The 19302-nt window shown below is 41.1% G+C and overlaps 1 protein-coding gene across 2 annotated transcripts; it reads left to right on the top strand.

The window, feature by feature from the left end:
• The first annotated feature begins 1722 nt into the window (after positions 1–1722).
• Positions 1723–17904, top strand: fgf10a (fibroblast growth factor 10a). 2 transcript variants are annotated; one of them, XM_085358166.1, is made up of 3 exons: positions 1723–2158; positions 15371–15474; positions 17704–17904. In XM_085358166.1, the coding sequence occupies exons 1-3, from the start codon at positions 1723–1725 to the stop codon at positions 17902–17904; spliced, it is 741 nt and encodes a 246-aa protein (XP_085214292.1). The 2 variants fall into 2 exon arrangements, with proteins under 2 accessions (XP_085214292.1, XP_085214293.1); XM_085358167.1 differs by having other exon boundaries at positions 15371–15478; positions 17708–17904.
• The last annotated feature ends 1398 nt before the right edge of the window (positions 17905–19302 follow it).

Genomic DNA, 19302 nt, shown 5'->3' with positions numbered 1-19302 from the left:
CTGAGGAACGATGACTCATTTCATAACTATTTTTTGCATTTTTAAATCAGAAAGAGAAAGTCTGTGACACTGTCAGGAAATCATGTGTCATAGAGGGAGGAGAGTTTTTAAGTGCCAGTAAAGAAGATGCAATAAGGGAAAATTAGCTGTTTATCACAAGTTTTTCAGCCGATTTAAAAGAAGACACGGATGTCATTATTTGGCTTCAAGTCAGTCAGAAATACATCAATGAATTGTTAAACAGATTTGACGGCTCTTTTCAGGCAAACCTGGAGTGAAGTTTGGCCAGCGTTTAGTATTTCAGACGGTTTGGTAAATTAAAAAAAAGTGCCTCTAATCAAGAGGAAAGTAAGATCAGAAAGATGGATGACACTCCCAAAAACCTGGGAGAGGGAGAGATGAACGGCTCTCTTTCCTTCTTTCTGACCTGCTCTGCTCAGCTAGTGGTCTGGGAAGGGGAGGAGAAAGAGAAATGGGGGAGAGGGAGGGAAGGCGAAAACAGGGTGGAACAGAACACCCCACCCCCTGCTCCCCTCTCCCGCACAAACACATAAATGCACACAGCCCTTCAAAGCCGAGTGGTTTTAATAGACGTCCAATTACACTAAGAGATGACATCTGGGGAACTACAGCAGATAAATAAGGTGAAAGAAAAGACAAGATTCAGTCACCTCAGACAAACTCCAAATAACCAGCGAACCACTGATAGACAGATAGGAGAGAGAGGGAGAGGCAACGGAAAGAGGGAGGGGGCCAAAGGAGAGGGAGCCACACACGGGAGGAAAGAAGAGAGGCAACGCACCGCTCCAGCATTCAGACTCTGAGAGGCAAGGACAGAGGACAGACAGGGAGCTCAGCCCACTGACAGACGCACTACAAGAGAGGGGAGAAAGACGAGAGCTCGCGGGGGTCAGATACACACTCAAGTAACTTCAAACCAGCTCAGACAAAACAAGAGAAACAAAGAAAGAAAAGAAGAAAGTCTGGATTCTGTGACGCCTACTTTTTTTCCTTTTTTTGGTGGCCTGGACACTTCATAAGAAACAGCATTTTTATTTTATTTTTTTCTTGCTTGTTTTATTTATTTATTTTATTTTTTTTTTTTTTTACTAAGCACTTTGCCATCTTTTTTTCCTAACCTGCTTCTCCTCCAACCAGGACTGAGGGGGGATAAATCGTCTGGGACGCGTGTGTTCGTGTGTGTGTTTGTGTGAATGAACTGATGATGTGTGTTTTTGTCTTTGGATGTGAACTTTAAAATGGGATTTTGAGTGATTTTGAGAAACCAGGAGCAGAGAGTGGCAGTGTCAGGAGGAGAGGTAGGAGGAGGAGGCGAGAGGTCCCCAAGGAGCGCGCCTAGTAGTTCTCATTGTGAGGTGATCTGAGTTATGGTTGTTGACGCATTCCTGTGACGATTGTGAGGAATAAACAGCACCGGGGGACTACAGCGGCGTCAGCCACAGCGCTGCGGGCTTCACCATTACCCCCCGCTACATCAACGTTTATATTCCTGATCAACCTACATCTGCCACAGCAAGTCGCACCATCTTCATCCCAGCTGTTCTACAGGTTTTAACACCTACAGTCCCAGTGAGGCTGGGGTTTCCCAAACAGAGGAGGTTTAGTTGGGGGGAGTTTCTCCCACTCTCATTCCCTTTCCCTGCACCAGCTCAGCATGCCCCAGCCCCTGAGCACATCCACAGCTCTCCCAGCTCCACTACCATGTGTAGATGGACAGTGACACAAGGTGCACCGGCCGCCTGGTTCTCCTCCTGCCCCTGCCGTAGACCTCCTTCACACCTCTCCCTCACCTTGCTGCTCTTGCTTCTCCTGCTCGGACCGTCCTCATCCTCCCCGCTGTCCGCTTCGTCCGAACACGGCCGCAATGCACCAGCAGGGACTTCTCCTCACTTCCTCATCTCATACCCACCACCCTCCTCATCACCCACACCGCTTCACGCATCCTCTGCAAGGTTGCCAAGGGCGACCAATGTGTCATCGTCGTCTGCGACGGTCGTTGGCCGGCACGTGCGAAGCAGCTACAAGCATCTACAAGGGGACGTGCGCTGGCGGAAACTGTTCTCCTCCCAGAAATTCTACCTTCGCATTGGCGAGGAGGGAAAGGTTAACGGCACCGGAAACAAGGACGATCCATACAGTAAGTCATCTGCCTTTAATGTGTCAGCTGATCCTTTCTGGTGCAAACAGCTTTTAACCACACACACAGCAGTTTATGAAAGTCAGAAATCAATTTCATATTCAAGATCCTGATATGAGATCTTTCTTTTTAGACTTTTTAAAGAGAGCCAAACGCAACCTTAGTATCTGTCAGTGGCACAACTGTGGCAAATGCAGCACTGCTTGTCCTCCACTTCATCTCACATGTTTATCTGTGGCCACTGATGTTTCCTTGTTTCCGTTCTGTGAGCACCCATGCACTTCCAGACAGGTAGCTGGGCAATAGAACAAGTAACAGAGCTGTGTGCCTGCAGCCTTTTCACCATGTGCAGAGGCAGGCATATTGCCTGACTACAAAGAGTTTGGGAAAGAAAAGCATGACAGTAGAAGAGCAGGAGAGAAGAAGAAAAAAAAAAGTAAACCAGGCAGATAAAAAAAGAGCGATGATCCACTGGAACCAATTAGAAATTGCCCAGAGAAAGTTCTTCCTGTTTGAGGAAATATCTAAAACACAGCTATTACCAAACCCCAGGGGAGAATGACAAGTACTCTTATTCCTTGCTGCTATTGTGCTCTTGCTATAATAGTGTTGGGCATATGCTAACTATGAGGTTGTACTGACTCAGATATAAAGTAATAACCAAACGCTTCCTGCTCCCCCTTTTTTTGTTTTCCTGGTTGTGCATTTTGCGGGCAGGGAAATATGATTTTAACCTTTATTTATCCTGAGAAGGGTCACTGAGCACACATGCTTATTTGTCAGCATCACTCAGCCTCACATTCACACAGTTTCTCTTTCACATTCACAGTTCCTCTGCTGCTGGGAACTCAGAAACTCCGCCAGTATATTAAAAGCACCTTAAGTTTCTGAAGGAAAATAGTACAAATGCAAGGATGAGTTCAAAATCCACAGTTACAGCAGGAAAAAAAACCCTGCCCCCCAAAATAAAAACAAATTATTTTTGGTTTCTAAAAAAAATGCTAAATAGCCAGATGGTATCACGCAAATCTCACCAAAGCATCAGATCTGTACTGCAGCAAATCTAAATAGTTTTAATGACTTGCAAGGCTCATCATAATCAGTTATGACTGATTCAGAACAGAAAATCAGCTGTTATCATTTTGTAGTGTGCGGCTTTATCTTCTAGTTGAACACATCTGGAAGTTCTCCAAGTCTGCCACAGTCTTTTGGCCTGTGAGCAGCACAGAATAACTGCATGGCCTAAGGACATACTGACAGTAGTTGTTGAGTGAGAACAGAACATTGCTCCCACATTTACCTGCCCACAGTCTGCCTGCCAGTTCACTGAATTAGATGGGTGATGTTCAAAACTCAAGCTAATATCTTTATTATTAGAAAACAGGCGTTCGCTGCATTACTGAATAGTTTTCTTCTAAATGTATGATGTCAAGTGTCTGTGTACTTGTTCTAAACTGGTCTTTATCACTCGCACACCTTCATACACATGTCATAGGGTTGCATGCATCTGTACTCGACGCTCTGGTGCTGTACAAGGCTCGCCTGCTGAGTACATGTGCACACACACACAGATGCAGACACACGCTTGAGCACAGAGAGGCCAGTCTTGCACATGGCCTCCATATGGCAAAGCCCACTTTTATTAGGGCCAGTGTGAATATGTGTGCGTGTGTGTGCCACTCAGACACCAAGGCTCTGCCAGACATGGCTGAAGGAATTTCAGTTAGCGTCTCTTCCTCCCTCCCCTCGCCTGCAGTCCTCTTTGACACACACACACACACACACACACACACACACACACACACACACACACACACACACACACACACACACACACACACACACACACACACATGTACACACTTTTTTTTTTACTCACATGCACAGAAAGAGCTCAGCCATTAGGCTGCAACGTGTCACTAACTATAATGGCATCAGGTCATGGCATTAGAGGCACAATCCATCAATTTCAGCAGCTCTTGCCACTTGATTGTTTTAGGAAATAGGTAAGAACCTTCCAGGGAGAAAAGCGAATCTTAATATGGGAACTCGGTCGTGAAGGCTAAACCTTTCAGGCCATATTTTGTCTTGGCGGCATATTTAGAAAAAGCATTTCATCAATCTGTATCCACCTGATGGTAAGTGCAGATGTTCGACATGCTTCAGACTGAAAGTTTGGTGATTAAATAATGCGTGTGTCTGCCCAGCATCAAACTATACTCCACGTCCAGGTGCTTGTGCTCATATAGCATGACTGCGTACAGGCTCGCGAGCAGAGCAGCGTTTATGCTTATGCTAACACTCCCACTTACTGACATTTTTTATGCACTCTGAAATAAGCAAAGAACAAATTGTACCCTTCAAACTAAACCAAACAGAATATATTTCAATTCCGTTCCCCTAATGGTGATCATGGATGTGGTTTTTCACATACTAGACAGCGTATGACTGGTCCTACTCAAAACTGCTCTGGTGTGTTTGTGCACAAGTTTTGAACACACTTTTTGTTTATTTTTATACCTCAGATTATAACATTGCTCATTTACACTGGTATACTTTTGAAGCTAAACACAGACTTTTAGACAGATTATTTCTCTGATGCTGGTTTCTGGCTATTAGAAACATATGGCCTATGTGAAATAATGTCGCAAACTTTCTCTATATGCAGCATCTTATATAATACAACTGCACAGAAACAGTGCACTCAAGTTTCTCCAGAGTGTAAACTCAGGTGTGGAACTACCCGATGCGACAGTTCTTCAGGAAAGCATTAGATTGAAAAACTACCGCGGAGGTTAATTGCAGTGGTTATCGTAGTCTAATCGTCTGCTAATGTTCAGGAAGTCAGATTGCAAATGAGTGTCATTAGACAGTGTCAGAGGTGACGGAGAAGTTTTAGCTGCTGGTCCGGGGTCGCTGCTCTCCTCCGCAGCGGAACCTTTCTAATGATCTTGTCAGAGCCGAGGCCGGCACATCACTCAGGCTTTAGCGAATCGTGCGTTCTGATGTGTTTTGTTCTAAACGCCCATCTATCCATCTCACCTCATAAGGCCTTTTGAAATGAGAGGTTCTGGTCTCAGTTTGGAAATCTTTTGGGGCTGCCATGTGATTAGCATCCATCCTCACACTGACTGTAAGAAACAAGACTGTCCTTGTTTCCTTCCCTCCATTTTGTCCACAGACTGTCACATCTTGTTTACAAACAAACGAATAACACAGTGTAATAAATGGACGTGCGCTTGCAGTTGGACTGCAGACTTGCGCTTGTGAGTAGCTCAGTTACTACTAAACGGTGCCAAGGTGACAGCAGTTGGAGGTTTGATTCTCATTGTAAAAGCTGCCACACACACACTTCAAACATTTATCATGCATTAATCACTGAGCTGTCATGGGAGAATCAAGCAAACCACAATTTTAGACTCTTAATTCTCTGGACATCATTCTGATTTAGACCAGGATTTCCCTGTCCTGGATAATTACACGGGTCTGCCCCCTCTTGTTTGACCTCTACCTATTGACCTGAGTCAGGAAGCACTGCTAATGGAAAGGTCAGCACTACAAGTATTGTATCACTTTTGGTTGTACTCTGCAAATGCCAGATTTTTTGCAACTCAAAGAGCCAAATTTTATATTAACAAGTCTGCAAGAGACAGAATTGTATTTGGAATGATGCATTTGTATCCAAATATTATTTTTGTGTATGTTGTGGAGTCGGTGCCAAAGCTAAAATCTTCTTTCAGCCAAAATAACTTTGTTTAGCCGTTGGGATCCAGAGTCCTCTTCAACTTTTAGAATTATTTTAGGGCAATTTTAAGAAGAAATTACAGGAAAATGTTAAAATATATTTTACTACACTTTAGCAAAACTAGACTATTGAAACTCCATCAAAGCGCTGTAGGCTGCACTGTGTATTGTAAAGGAAAAAAAATGCAATTAGAAATGCAACATTGCAGATTGTTGCTGTGGAATAAATGTGCACATATTTAAAACCACATGCACTTCTTCATCTCTGTACTTTGCATCCATAAAGCTTGAATGACTCAGCAAGGTGAGAGCCAAAAACAAAAGTAACAAGTCCTGACATCAGTCCCCGTCTTCTGCTCTTCTACTTTTGGTCGCCTCTATGTTGCTGCCTTCGATGGGATGCTCGATGAGCGTATTTAGGGTTCTCATGGGAAAAGGTAACAGTGTGGCCCATAAAAGAGAGTTATGAGGAGGTACTGGAAGTACCAGAGGTTAGTGTCAGCATTGGTTTTCATTTAAAGTTACTCTGCACGGACTCTTCTCCCTAGCGGCTGTAAATAAAACGGGCACGCAAACATCACTGAAGGAGCTCGTTCAGGAAAAACTAAACGGGTGCTCTTAAGAGCCAACATCAACAATTACATTCGGCTGTACTCTGAAAACACACCTTCCTCTTTCTGACCTTTAATTCAGCTACAACTTTCATGTTGTTTACATGCAGGATGCCATTAAGGGTGCCCCTGATTGGCTATACACAAAAATAATGGAAAAACCATTCGTGGTAATCAGTGAAATTAGTTAGAGTCTTCCTGTGGGTGTGTAACTGCGATAAATTATTTTGGTTTCATACTGCACATCTTCCCTGTGATGTTGTTGCAGCGGGAGTCTGGATCAAATCATGTCACTTTTGAATTATGACTCATTTTACTCTAATCTGCGGAGCAAGCGAGGCCATAAAATAAACGTTTTGGGATCTCTTACAAGGGCGAGACATTTCCAAGGCCCCCTGATAATCTTCATTAAGCATATCCTTACTACCATTCATACTCTCAGATGCAATTAGAGCTGTTTGTATTCTAAAACCTTTCACCTTAAAGGCTTCAGACCTGTTTCATAGTAACTGAAAGAAGTATTTCAATCTGCGCGCTCAGTGCTTGCTTTGCGGCCTGGCATCATGTGCCAGCACCTGGAGACACATGACGCATTTTGGTTCTCTGTTGCTGTCATCAAAAAAATCAAGCTGAATGTAACCATCTGCATATTTTATCAATTTAGCTCATTTAGCCTTTTATCGTCACTTGATGATGGAAACTCGCTCTAATACTTCTTTAAGCTTGCCAGCTAGCTCGCTAATAATCCAAGCCACACCACAGCAACAGCAAAGGGTTCCTTTCAGAGCAGTTTTATGTGACACAGTCATATCAGAGTTTGTGTTTGCTCAGAGACAATGTGGGTAACAGTGATGTCTTTAATAGGATACATGTCCCAAATCAGCACATTTTTTATAGCTTATAGTAAAATATTTAGACTCCTTGGTGCAGAATACGCCCCCCGCCCCGGGAGCTCCAGGTCCCTCTTTTGAGACCCACTGATTTAGAGAATTTAGAGAATTTAAAACCTCTTAAAATTTAAGAGTTGAATGTTTGAGTCTTTCGTGCAAACTCTTCAGGGGTCTCTCATACACAGGGATAAGCCTACAAGTGTCCTTTAACGCATTCACTGATGTTTGGATGCCTCAGGAATAGAAACGCATGCATACTGACAGTAACACCTCCACTTTTATTATAATTTTCTCGTTAAGATGGCCCTTTTACTTCAGTGCTGTCTTTGTTTAACTTTTTTTTTTTTTTCTTTGCAAAAAGTCGCTGAGGACAATGACAGGATCTGTCTTCCATCACTATTTACACACTTCCTGTCATCACCACTTGATATCTTCCCATAAATTTGCTCCCCTGTCGATTAATGTGTCAGCTACAACAAGATGGAAGAGCCAGATTTCCGAAGGCAGACTGAGGCAGTCCCGCCACAAACCCAGTTGGGCACCACCTTAAACAAAAGTCTTTCAGCAACAAATTATGTTTTTGTAAGATCTTCCGCTCCTTTGGAGCACTCCAGCTCAGTGAAGAGAGGGCCAAACATCGAGAGTCCATTACTATCCGCAAAACCTTTTTCATTGTGTATATTTTGTGAACGATTGCTGAAGAATACTCTGACATATACTTGAGACTGGGAGAGAGAAAAGCAGGAGGAGATTCTCTGATAACCTTTCATACTTCTGTACTTCTATAAAAAGCTTCGGGGTGAATTATTTATTTTCATGCATTTGACAAAAGGTTTACAAAAACGCTGAACTAATGATAGTCTGCGATGCAGGCGGACTTATTTAATGATTAGGTAGAAGTTTTGGAAGTATCCATGGGTCATTAAGTTTTACCAGCATGCAGAGTTTCATATTATTAACATGGAAGAACTGACAGCATCTGAGAAGTCATCTCAGTGATGCTGTAGCAGCAAACAGTTTATTGTTGTTTAAATAACAAATCACAACAATGGAAAAGTTGCTAATGCCATTTATGGAGAAAAGTAAGAGCAACAAACTCATGCTGAGAGCTTAACATCATAAAATTGTACAAATGCCCAAAAACTGCAGGAAAATTATTATTTCTTTTTATAAGATAACCCAGAATCAATTCAGTCACAAACAGTCATATTAGTAAAAACAGTGGTTGGAGACCGTGGCATGAACACAATTATTCGGGGTCTTCAAAGCACCTTTGGAACATAAGTCCGTCTGAATCAGCCTGCCATCAGTTTGCAATTATATCAATTAAGTCAAGTTGACAATTCTACTATGCCATGTGTGGTACTGTTGAACTGTTATGAAATCAAAATCAAAAATTGCTGCCAATCTGTTACTGTTTGTTTCCAATCTGCTGTCGTCTCCATACACAGAAATTCAGATTAACTTCTTTCATTCAGAGTCCAGTTAGAACCTCATGTATCTGAAACATAAATTCTGAAATCCCGCCACAAATAGTGACGTATGCAGTTGCTGCAGGACAAGGATTTAACTGTAAAATGACACAGGTGCTCAGCAATCTTGTATTTATATAGGAATATAACCAGAATACAACCAGATGCCAACCAGTTGACTCGAGTCCCCTCCTGCACAAAGACACGTAACAGAGGAGTTGTGTTCATTGTTGCAGAATGACTCAAACTTGTTGCGACGTGGCAATTACTTGCAACCCTGCCAGTCTTTGCAATCACTCTGAGTTGGATCGCCACTGTTTAGACAGAGGTTGTTTCCTATCAGGAAACCAATGCAATCGCCTTGCAAATGAAAATGATTACAGCAACAAACTGGAATTGGTGACTGAATGAAAACAAATTCAGTGGAATCACAAGACAATTACATTTTTCAAAGCTTTAAGGAGCTTATTGTCCTATTTTGTATGATTGAGCCATTACATGCGACCTCTTGTAGCAGAAAAGAGGTAAAACTGTTAGACATGTGAGTCATCAATTGACAAAAAAAAAATGAGTTAATTAGTGCCAGGTTTTGGGTTAGATGAGGATTTGGGGCTTTTGTTTGTCATGCAGTATCTCCTTGAACATCATCGGGTTTTAGATTTGAAGATGTGAAGCAAATTTTGTTTCCTTTCCTCTGAAAACTTCTTTGAGAAATTGTAAAATGCCACAACTGCCTTATAGTGTATTTTTTACAAGACTCTTTCTACCTGCAGCGCTGCTGTAAAATGTCCAGATGAAGCCGAATGCACAAAGTGTCATTTTGGTGCCTGTGAACAGGCTGAATTCATGGCCAGTAAAGCAGTGGGAGATGGAGAATAGCATCTGTGACAGATAACATCCAGGGCTGCTGCCATATAGACACCACGTGCTTTAGGAGAAGCCCCCAACCAAACACACATGCACGCACACCTCACCCCTAACCCTGCTGCACACACACTGCATAAAATTGAGCCTCTTAATGGAGTCATCAAAGGTAGTGCTGTGAGTTGAGACCAGAGAGGCATCTGGACAGTCTGGCTGTTTGAACTGAGCCGTCAGGAATGCCGGCTCATTACTCTGTGTGTGTTAAGTGTGTGCGTGTTGAATGCGTACAAAATTAATACATGTGCAAACAAACACAACACAGAGCAAAGCAGAGAGAGGATGTGACAAGTATTTAGTATTTATTTATTTATTGTCATTGTCAAGAACAATGAAATTGCGTTTGGGGCTTCCATACAACCCAAAAAAAAGAAGAAAATAATAAATACCCCTTAAAACCCAAGTGTACATATTTAACCCAGTGTGACTCCAATGCAATAAGACAATCCTTAGCAATAATGTTCAGTAGATCATCTCTGTTGTATTGAAGTAACCCCAGACTGTGTGAAATAATACACAGTACCACCAAAAGTGCAAAAGTGTAGGAGCTCCGGGCCGCTGCGTCTGTGCGCGCCGCCATCTTGGTTACGGAATGATATTGTGGGTAATACTTGTGGTGTAATATAAGAAGATCTCTAAAAGCTAAGAGTCCCTCAGCAACAACTCTAGCCACAACAGTTGGGCAACACCGCACTGACAGCTGAACTGTAAATGAAAAATGTGTGAAATGCAGACGACCATCACAGCACTCTGCCTGAAAACACGACTCCTGCTGTGTCAGGCTTGTGAATGGTTTTTGACAGAAGCTGGCAGCACGCGCGCTCTATCATGTTACAAAGTAAACCACGTTTAAGGAATCACAATTTCTCAGGTGTTTCTCCACTCAATCAAATCCCGGTTAACACCACTGCAAATTCCTCCTGGCTGCTCTTAAGCGTGAGTGATTGCAAGTGATTGCAAATTTCATGTTATCTCTCACCTAGACTGTTGGCTTTCTAATTTTTTTTCTCCCACGCGATCACCCCAAGGCCAATGACATCAGATGAAGGTTTAACAGCGTGCAGTTTTGCTCATTTCTGTATTTTGATGTGAGTGCATCAGTCAGGAAAGGACATAAAACCATTGCCCGGGCAAGAGTAAGCTGATATGGTGAGTGCGGGCTAAAAAGAAAATGAAATGAACTGAGAAAAAACACATTAAATGTAATTCACAAAGGCCAAACACAATTTATTTAATATGATTTTTACACAGCAAATCAAATATGTGCAGAACACAATATGAAAAGAAATCAATTTACAAAAAAAACTTGTATTTGTAGAAAAATTCTGGCCATATTGGAAATCAGAAACAGCCCTCTGTTCCCTCTTTCATGTAATCCATCAGCTAGGCGTGCTTTGATGTGGCCACTTAGCACAAGAAGATACTGCTGTCAGCCACATCAGTCTAAACAAATACCTCAGTGCTCCCCAAAATACACAGCATGCAGCAGTTTCTGTTCAAGCCCAACATCTCCACAAGCTCTCACCAAGCAATCTGCACAACCGAGAGATGTTTGTTCTCTTTTGGACTTCATAAAGAAACGGAAATAGTCCGCTCAAACTCCGAGAAATAAATAACGCTAACAAAATTGTTTAATCCTGATAAAACTGTGGCCTCAAAGGCCGAGACAAATTAAAAAGACATTTTCTCTATTTATGTGACCAGATAGAGCAATTCGTATCTGATTTGGTGGTCCATTTCCCCCCTTGTTGAATTCTTCTATTCCTTTGCATGTGTTCCCACTGGATTTTCTTTGCTTTGGAGTCTTTGGTGGTTGCCTGGATATAAACTCTCATGTCACTGTGAATATGAAATGTCGTCAGTCACTATGCTGCTTGTTTCAAAGAGAAAAATGATCTTACTGTTTAGACCTCAACGCATGAAAGGTTCCTATTAAATTTTTTTTAAGAGAAATACATAATAGGGTCCTTTTTGTCTTCATGAGAATTTTGTTTCTTGGATGTCACATTTATCTCAAAAAGGGTGAGAGAAATCAGTCACTGCTGAAATAAAAATAGTGAAGTCAGAGGTTCATAGCAGAGCACTGGACGCAGAATAAAAGAACAAAAACCGTTTTCACTCTGCTCGCGGAGTGGAGTTCACGACACAAACTGCTCCGCAAGTGATGATATTTCACAACGAGGAGCAAGACCTCTCCGAGCTGTAGACACGCAGTAGACCCGCTCACAGCTGGTCACCGTGTCGAGGTCACAATGTGAACAACTGCAGTATAATCTTCAAAAAGCCCCTGGATAAACAGTGGAAACATTTTCACAACCTCCTCTAACCTTTGGGATCAGCTGGAGTCTAACTGACCACGTTTCCAGAAAGGGGCCCAACAGGGGTCGGTGTGAGGTCTGCGAATGTGCGCGCTCCTGTGTGAGAGTGTGTCTTTTTAATATTTGTGTGACTGTGCTGATTTGCATGAGCTAGAATGATCATAGAAGAGTGTACATCCCAGGCTGATGCTTAATCTTTACATTAGAGTACATTTATTTTCACATCTGTTGAACAAATTACAATGAAATTTGTAGCAGTCCTGGTGGTTCCTGCATAATTAACACACATGACTATGATATAATTCAGTACAATTATAAAATAAAACAGCTGAGTTTTATTGCACTTGGTTACACTGCTCACTGGAATGTTGACTTTGTAATGCAAGAGTGAGTCCTGTTGTGCTGCTTAGTCAGTAAGTAAGTATTAACATATAAGTACTAAGTATTTAGCAGAGTTCAGGTTTCATAGGTCTCTCTGCAAAGAAGTTGTTTTTAAATTGGTTGATTTCAAAAGTATTTTGCCTTAAAAAGTAAACACCGTCATACATCCAGTGACTTTATCCTGTGACGTCAGTACGTTATTACAGTTTTCGCTTAACTGGCAAACAGACAAGCTCGGTGTGACTGCTGACCTGTATGTGAAATAATGCAAAAGCTAAATTAAGCTTTGAATTAATTCTTTGCTCGTTCCTGTTCTAATTATGTCATAGCACCTTTATCATCAGTCGGTTGGTGGCTGATTTATAGCCGGTCCACTAGGGTTTTTCTTTTGCTTTGTAAATCCGGTTGAAATTGGTGCCAAATTTAAATAGAAATCTGGTTGAGAAATTCTCTTGCCTGTAAGTCAGAGAGACTGCGTAGATCATTGTAACAACAAGTATAACAATCGATTACACCAAAAATCTCAATCAGTTACGATCCAAACCGCTACTATGAATAGCAATCATTAAGTCTTAAAATGCACGAAACCTGCTCTCGTGAGCTCAGATTTGGCTTTAAAAAAAATAAAAATCTGATAATTAAATATCGTTAAGGTCATTATGGAGTCGTTAATGAACAGTTTCTTCCTTGTTAGACGGCTGGGCTGTGTTTATTTGAACTTCCAGCTCTGTCAGTTACAGCTTGACAAGCAGAGACCATTTTGGCTCGCTCTTATGAAAGTTGAAATGTTGCCCTGTTACACACACGTGTTTGCCTTTGGTAGTTCTTTAAATAATGTTGATAGCAGCAAATGACCATGCCTTTTAAATTAAGTAAACTTTGTGCTTTTTTTCCCTTCTTTTTTTGCTTTCAGTGCCAGATCATAAAACTCCCCCTTTGCACTTAAAACATAATTCATTAAGATGTTGGGCTGAAATCCAAGGGACACAGGGAGGGAAACAGCAGAGAGGGGGGGAAAAGCAGAAAAAATAAAAATTACACATTAACAAGACACCAAAAAAGACAAGGTGTTGAGTGAGAGAGTAAAATAATAAAATGCAGCTTTAAGGGCAGCAGGTTAACGTTAGCCTGACACAAGCTCAGGTCCTGTTTTTCTCCATCTCCCTGCATTACTGCCAACTGTTGTTGCTGCAATTTAAGCCTTTTGTTGCAGCCAGGCTTTTTCACTCACAGGCAGGCGGGCTGCTTCTGGTAACTGGCGCAGGGGCCATAAAAGAGCCCTGTGCTTTTGGTTTAGACAAACCACATCAAATGGAAGGAGGAAGGTTTGAACAGGTGGACCAGCCTGTAGCGCAGCACAGACAGATCCCTTTTTTTTTAATGGATCACAGCTCAGAAATGTCAGCTGGAACATTTTGAACCTGATAGATCAGCGCTGTGTTGCAGCACATGCCTGTGTGAGTAATGGACTTCACACAGCAAGCCTGCATGACGCACCGTGGAGCTGCGAAACTCTTCTCAAAGTTCTTGAAATCGACCACATGAGGGATAAATGCATCAGCCACAACATTTAACACGAGGCCACAAGTCATTAAAAAAATCACAAACATTCTCCAAATCCTTGTCCAGTGACAACAAAGACAAACTAGGCGACGCAGCGTAGTCAGTGAAAGACATATTCTTTATATAGATTTTGTATCATTCTGAGCTGGAGGCTCACATATCCCCTTAATCTCCTCAGGCCTGACCTTCATAAAACTCAAAAGCCTGCAGGAAGTTGCAAATCTCCGTCTGAGTACAAGAGAAGAGGGTTAAGGGCAGTGAAGGGTCGTCTGGTAAAAAGGCAGCTACTGTTCGAGGCAGTTGAGATACACTGAATATTTTTTAAGTGTCTCACAACCAGATTTTGGGGACACGTGAAAATTTGCATTTAAATTTTTTGTTCATTTACCACTAAAGATCAGGTGAATATCCAAGTCTCTTTTCTGTCTAAAGCATTCCTGCAACCAGCCTCCACTTCCTACTACCCCCCTCAGCTAATCACCTCATCTCCTGATTACTTTATGGCCCGCTGTAACTGGCTTTAGGATGAGAGAAGGAAGGGCTGGTAACCACAGCTTAAATCAGTAATTGGTTCAGGCTTGAAAACTGATACAAACGCGTTGACCTCTTGCCAGTCTGGCAGGCAGAAAGCCTTGCTCCGTCCAGCCTGCCTGTGCTCCTCTGGTCAGAAAAACAAACATAGAGCGCAGAAATGTTTTTTCCTGGCTAACACCTTGGTCCCAGAGCATACAGCCCACAAGCTAACCAGGGGTAAGAGGCCGGGCTGACTGTCACACAGTGAAGGAAAAAGAAAGGGAGGGGGACAAGACTGGGGTTCACTTGTGGGAAAATATGAAATAAAAAAAAAACAGTGCAGGAGACCCTGAAATTAACAAAAATATAGATATGTTATAGCAGCATTAAGAGGCGTGCAGATAAAAATGCATCTCCCCACACTTTAAAGTGATAGTAATCGTGTCAAACACCTATTTTTCTGCTTTTTGATGCAGTCTCTCCATTACAACATTAACACTTGCATGAAGAGTGACGGGAAACTTTGAGCTATATTCCAAAGTAATTACTTTATCATTAAAGTCATTTAAGTTGTCAGACATACATATGCATGTAAATGTAATGTAATGAAAAACTTTTACTTTTAGAGACAGACAGAATAAAAAGTAAATAAATCATCAAAGGAAACTGGAACCTGTTCAGGGTCCTGTTCCAGACTATAAATAGAAAAATATGTGGTTGTAAGAATGTAACTCTATCTGAGTAAATGACCCACACAAAAGTTGACTCCCTATTTGTCTCCCTGTCCCTGCTCCACCAGGTGTTTTGGAGATCAAATCAGTGGATGTGGGTGTGGTGGCCATCAAGGGCCTCAAAAGTAACCACTACCTGGCAATCAAGAAGAATGGCGTTCTGTATGGAGCGGTAAGTTTTAACGCTGTTTAACTCTCTGACCTGTCATTTTTATTTAATATGCATTATTCTCTAAGTCTAAGAGGATAGCTTTATTCTCAGTCCAAAAACATCCCTATTTATCTTATACTAGGCCTTGGTGATTGATTGTTCCTAACAAACAGGTTTAAACAGCAGGTGGGTGGAGATGGGTGAGAAGACCCTTTTAATATACCCTCTGAAACTGAGTATTGTACAAAGAGTCCTATGCAGCTTTGTAGTCCAGTGGGTGCCTCTCTTTTCAGAGAAGCTCCGCATTCTTCTTTGAATAATGAAGCTAATATCTTGGTTTGGATTAAATTCTTAACCACAGTTTCTCAAGAACTCAATCACTTTAACCTATTTAAGCTTGAGAGCTTAAATAATAAACTTGTTGAACAGATTACTTGCACAAACATCAAATTTATTAATTGAAATTTTTGGTCACCCTTAGTCTATGACAGAAAATAAGGTCCACTTTAAGAGATTTGCAGCTTGTTAGTTCAAAATCTTCTCCACTCTTTGCAAACGCACTTCTGCACTTTTGCGATTGCTAAATTTGACTGATGATGATAGTGAAAAAAAAATTGGTAAAAGGACGTTTTCCCTCTAAAGTGGTGGTTCTGTGGCTTTGAAGTTTCTTGAATTCTTTATAAAACAATGGACAAGGCTGTACGACTCACTGTTCCAGAAATAGGAACCACAGTTACTCTCCTCTGCCTACCTCTCCTCTCCACTCCATTCAGAAACAGGAAACACAATCCTTCAGTTTCTCTGTTCTGCTTCAGTCTCTCTGGGTAGAGCAGCCCTCGTTTTATCTGTCCTCTCTCACTCACCCTTCTTTCCTTCATTCGATTCTGCCTCCCCCACCCCCCTCTTTTCCCTACTTTGAAAGACCTGATTTTCAGCATGTCTCTGAGGAGCCACACAACAGATGAAATGACACACGGTAGAAAAGACAGAAAATAAAAAGAGGCATTTTGTTGCATGGCCTCCAACTGAATTCCCATGACGTCTTCTCCACAGCACAACACAAGCCCTAGTAGCGGAGCGGCGAAGGGCCGGCATTCGATTACACTTGATGGTTTTACACAGTGACTTCTTTATCTGGTGCTAATCAATTGAATTCATTGTTTCATTGTATTGGCAGATTAAAGCACATAGGTGACACCGCAGGTTATGATCACCTTTAACTTTTACTACTTTTACGTTCATTTCTGTACTTACTATAACGATTCTTTTGCCTATTAACACCATTATTTTGAGACTCAATCGATCCTTAACTATAGCTGCTACTTGCCTAACTCTAACCTTAGCCTTTGAACATGTCTTCATCTTAAAGCTTACCGATTTACTACTTACGTTTTTTAACCATTTGACCATGAACAGGCTTATATTCCTACATCATGCACTCACGCGATATTTAATTGTACCTTGTACCAGCGTAATTTAAAAAGCTGCATAGCGTTCGTAAAATATTTTCATTTTGCTCTGGGAACACTCAGCTTTACTTCTGGAACCAATTTGAACAGCTGTGGTGGAGAGAGAGAGAGCGCGTGAAGGAGAGATATTGGCTATTAGAGTGTGTTTGTGTGTGTGTGTGTAGCAAGTACATTTTTGCTTGCGAATATCAATTGCATCCATTTAACTGGCTGTTTAAGTGCTGTTAGCTTTAAGCACAAGGGCAGCTTCCAGTAAACTGACAAATGCAGCTCTCTCAGATCATTTTCTCTTCATTTACCAGTGGGTGGCCATTGCGGTAATGTAAGCCACAAACTTTGTGTCACAATGCTCTTTGCTCGGCACTAAGCCCGAGCCATCGAGAAGTCACAATAACTTCTCTGCCCTCATCCCACCACCACACAGCCATCCAAACTACTGACACACAAACAACACTGACAACTATTCAAGTTTTACGTCTAACTTTTTAAAATTACGCTGGGGATTGTTCTTAAGCAATGGCTGACCATTTGTTATTGGATGTTGTCACAAGAACTATCTCCAGGTAACAAAAAAACAGTTACTATTTTTGAGTAAAAACTAACCATGACTGAGAACTTACACATGTGGTACAGTGGGAAGTTTCAAGTCACTGGCTACCTGCTAGAGGTGGTTTTCATCAATGGAGAAAATCTTAAAAAGGCAACCTGTACTAATTTACTTTAAATATAAATTATTATCTTTTTCTTCAGCTCTTTTAAACTCTTTGCTTCTCCTCCACAGAGAGAGTACGGCCCAGACTGCCGTCTAATTGAACGCATCGAGGAAAACAAGTATAACACCTACGCTTCAGCTCAGTGGCTCAACAAGGACAAGCGCATGTTTGTTGCACTGAACCCCAAGGGAAAGCCAATGAAAGGAAGGAAGACACGAAGGAAAAACCCAGCCACTCACTTCCTGCCTATTTTGTCAGAACAGCGATGACTGGACAAATCAGCAAAGGGAGAGCTCTGCAGATTAAAGGCTATTGGACGTTTTTTGGAGTTGAAGTGATGGCTTCATTGGACAGATTCAAGTCTGAACAGTATGATGCACTGAGGAGGAAAAGAAAGGAAACAAACAGACATTTTATCACAGTTGGATAAAGACATTTCTATTTTTAAAGAAAGAAATAAGATATATCGCTATACAATGTACATATTATTTTCTGTTTTAAGTTATAAAGTACACTGGCACGGTAAAATTATGAAAAGAAATGACTTCTGTGCCAAAATGTGAAACGGTAACTCACATTTTTAGATTTGTGTACGTGTGAAGTCAGTGACTGGGGAAGAAATGGCAAAAGAGAAAACATGGAGGAAAACAGGGGAAGGCCGAGGAAGTATTAGCAGAAAGCTGACTGATAGAAGAAGAAGAAAAGATGAGATGGGTGGAGGAAAATGAAAAAAGGTTGTGTTGTGTTTAGTCAAGTACCAACACAGCAGCAAGTCTAAAACTATCATGTTTCTTCTTTGAATTTATTTATTTTGTGTAATATTTAACAAAAAAACCCTACAAAAATACAAAAAAGAAAGTCTTTTTTTTTTTTTTTTTTTACCATGTATGCTTCTCTTTGAATACTATACATTTAAACCTGAATAAATACAAAGAATATATTTGTCTTTAACCTGTCTGACTGACTTTGGTTATTTTTATTTTCAGCGTGTGATTATTGTTTGTTCTTTTGCAAAATACACAACAAAACATAAAAATAAATGCAAACGTAAAGGATATGATTGAATTTTGACTGATGCAGCCCATTGCTGTAACATATATATTAGCTCATTATTACTAACCATGAAAGCTACAATATCATTTGGTCTGTTCATGTTGTTAGCAAGCCTATATAATTAATCACTTTGAGTGTTTAAGTTTAAGTGGCACTGTTTGAATAGTAAATAATACGTTTTTAGGTCTGCAAAGCTCAGGTTCAGCTCTAATATAACACAATAAATAACACATAAATGTCTTTAGTTGGATTTTTGCCAGGCAACATGACGGAGTCATAAATCATAATCAAGTTTTGTTTCTATAAATTGTTATTGCTGTAAAAACACATGGCACAATGCTTTTATAAGATATTCTAGGCACATAAACATTACAATTAGGTCATTTTAGTGAGTTAATAAGTGGCTGATAGGCAACAGGATGACGTCACAATACAGTTTGTGATACAGATAAGAACGTAAAATTGAAGTTGTGGGAATATAAATTCAATTGTATAGTTATCAAAATAAAATGATACAATGTTCTAGGTGTATAAAGGGTACAAGTAGGTGATTTTAGCCCATTGGTGGGAGGTTTCTTAGACATGATAATGGCTGATACAATTAAGACACTTCT

Source organism: Diplotaxodon limnothrissa, linkage group LG7 (genome assembly GCF_057381915.1).
Source record: "Diplotaxodon limnothrissa isolate DT_005_m linkage group LG7, D_limnothrissa_male_GT1.1, whole genome shotgun sequence".
Lineage (NCBI taxonomy): Eukaryota > Metazoa > Chordata > Actinopteri > Cichliformes > Cichlidae > Diplotaxodon > Diplotaxodon limnothrissa.
The sequence above is the reverse complement of the archived record's forward strand: the minus strand, read 5'-3'. Positions and strand labels throughout refer to the sequence as shown.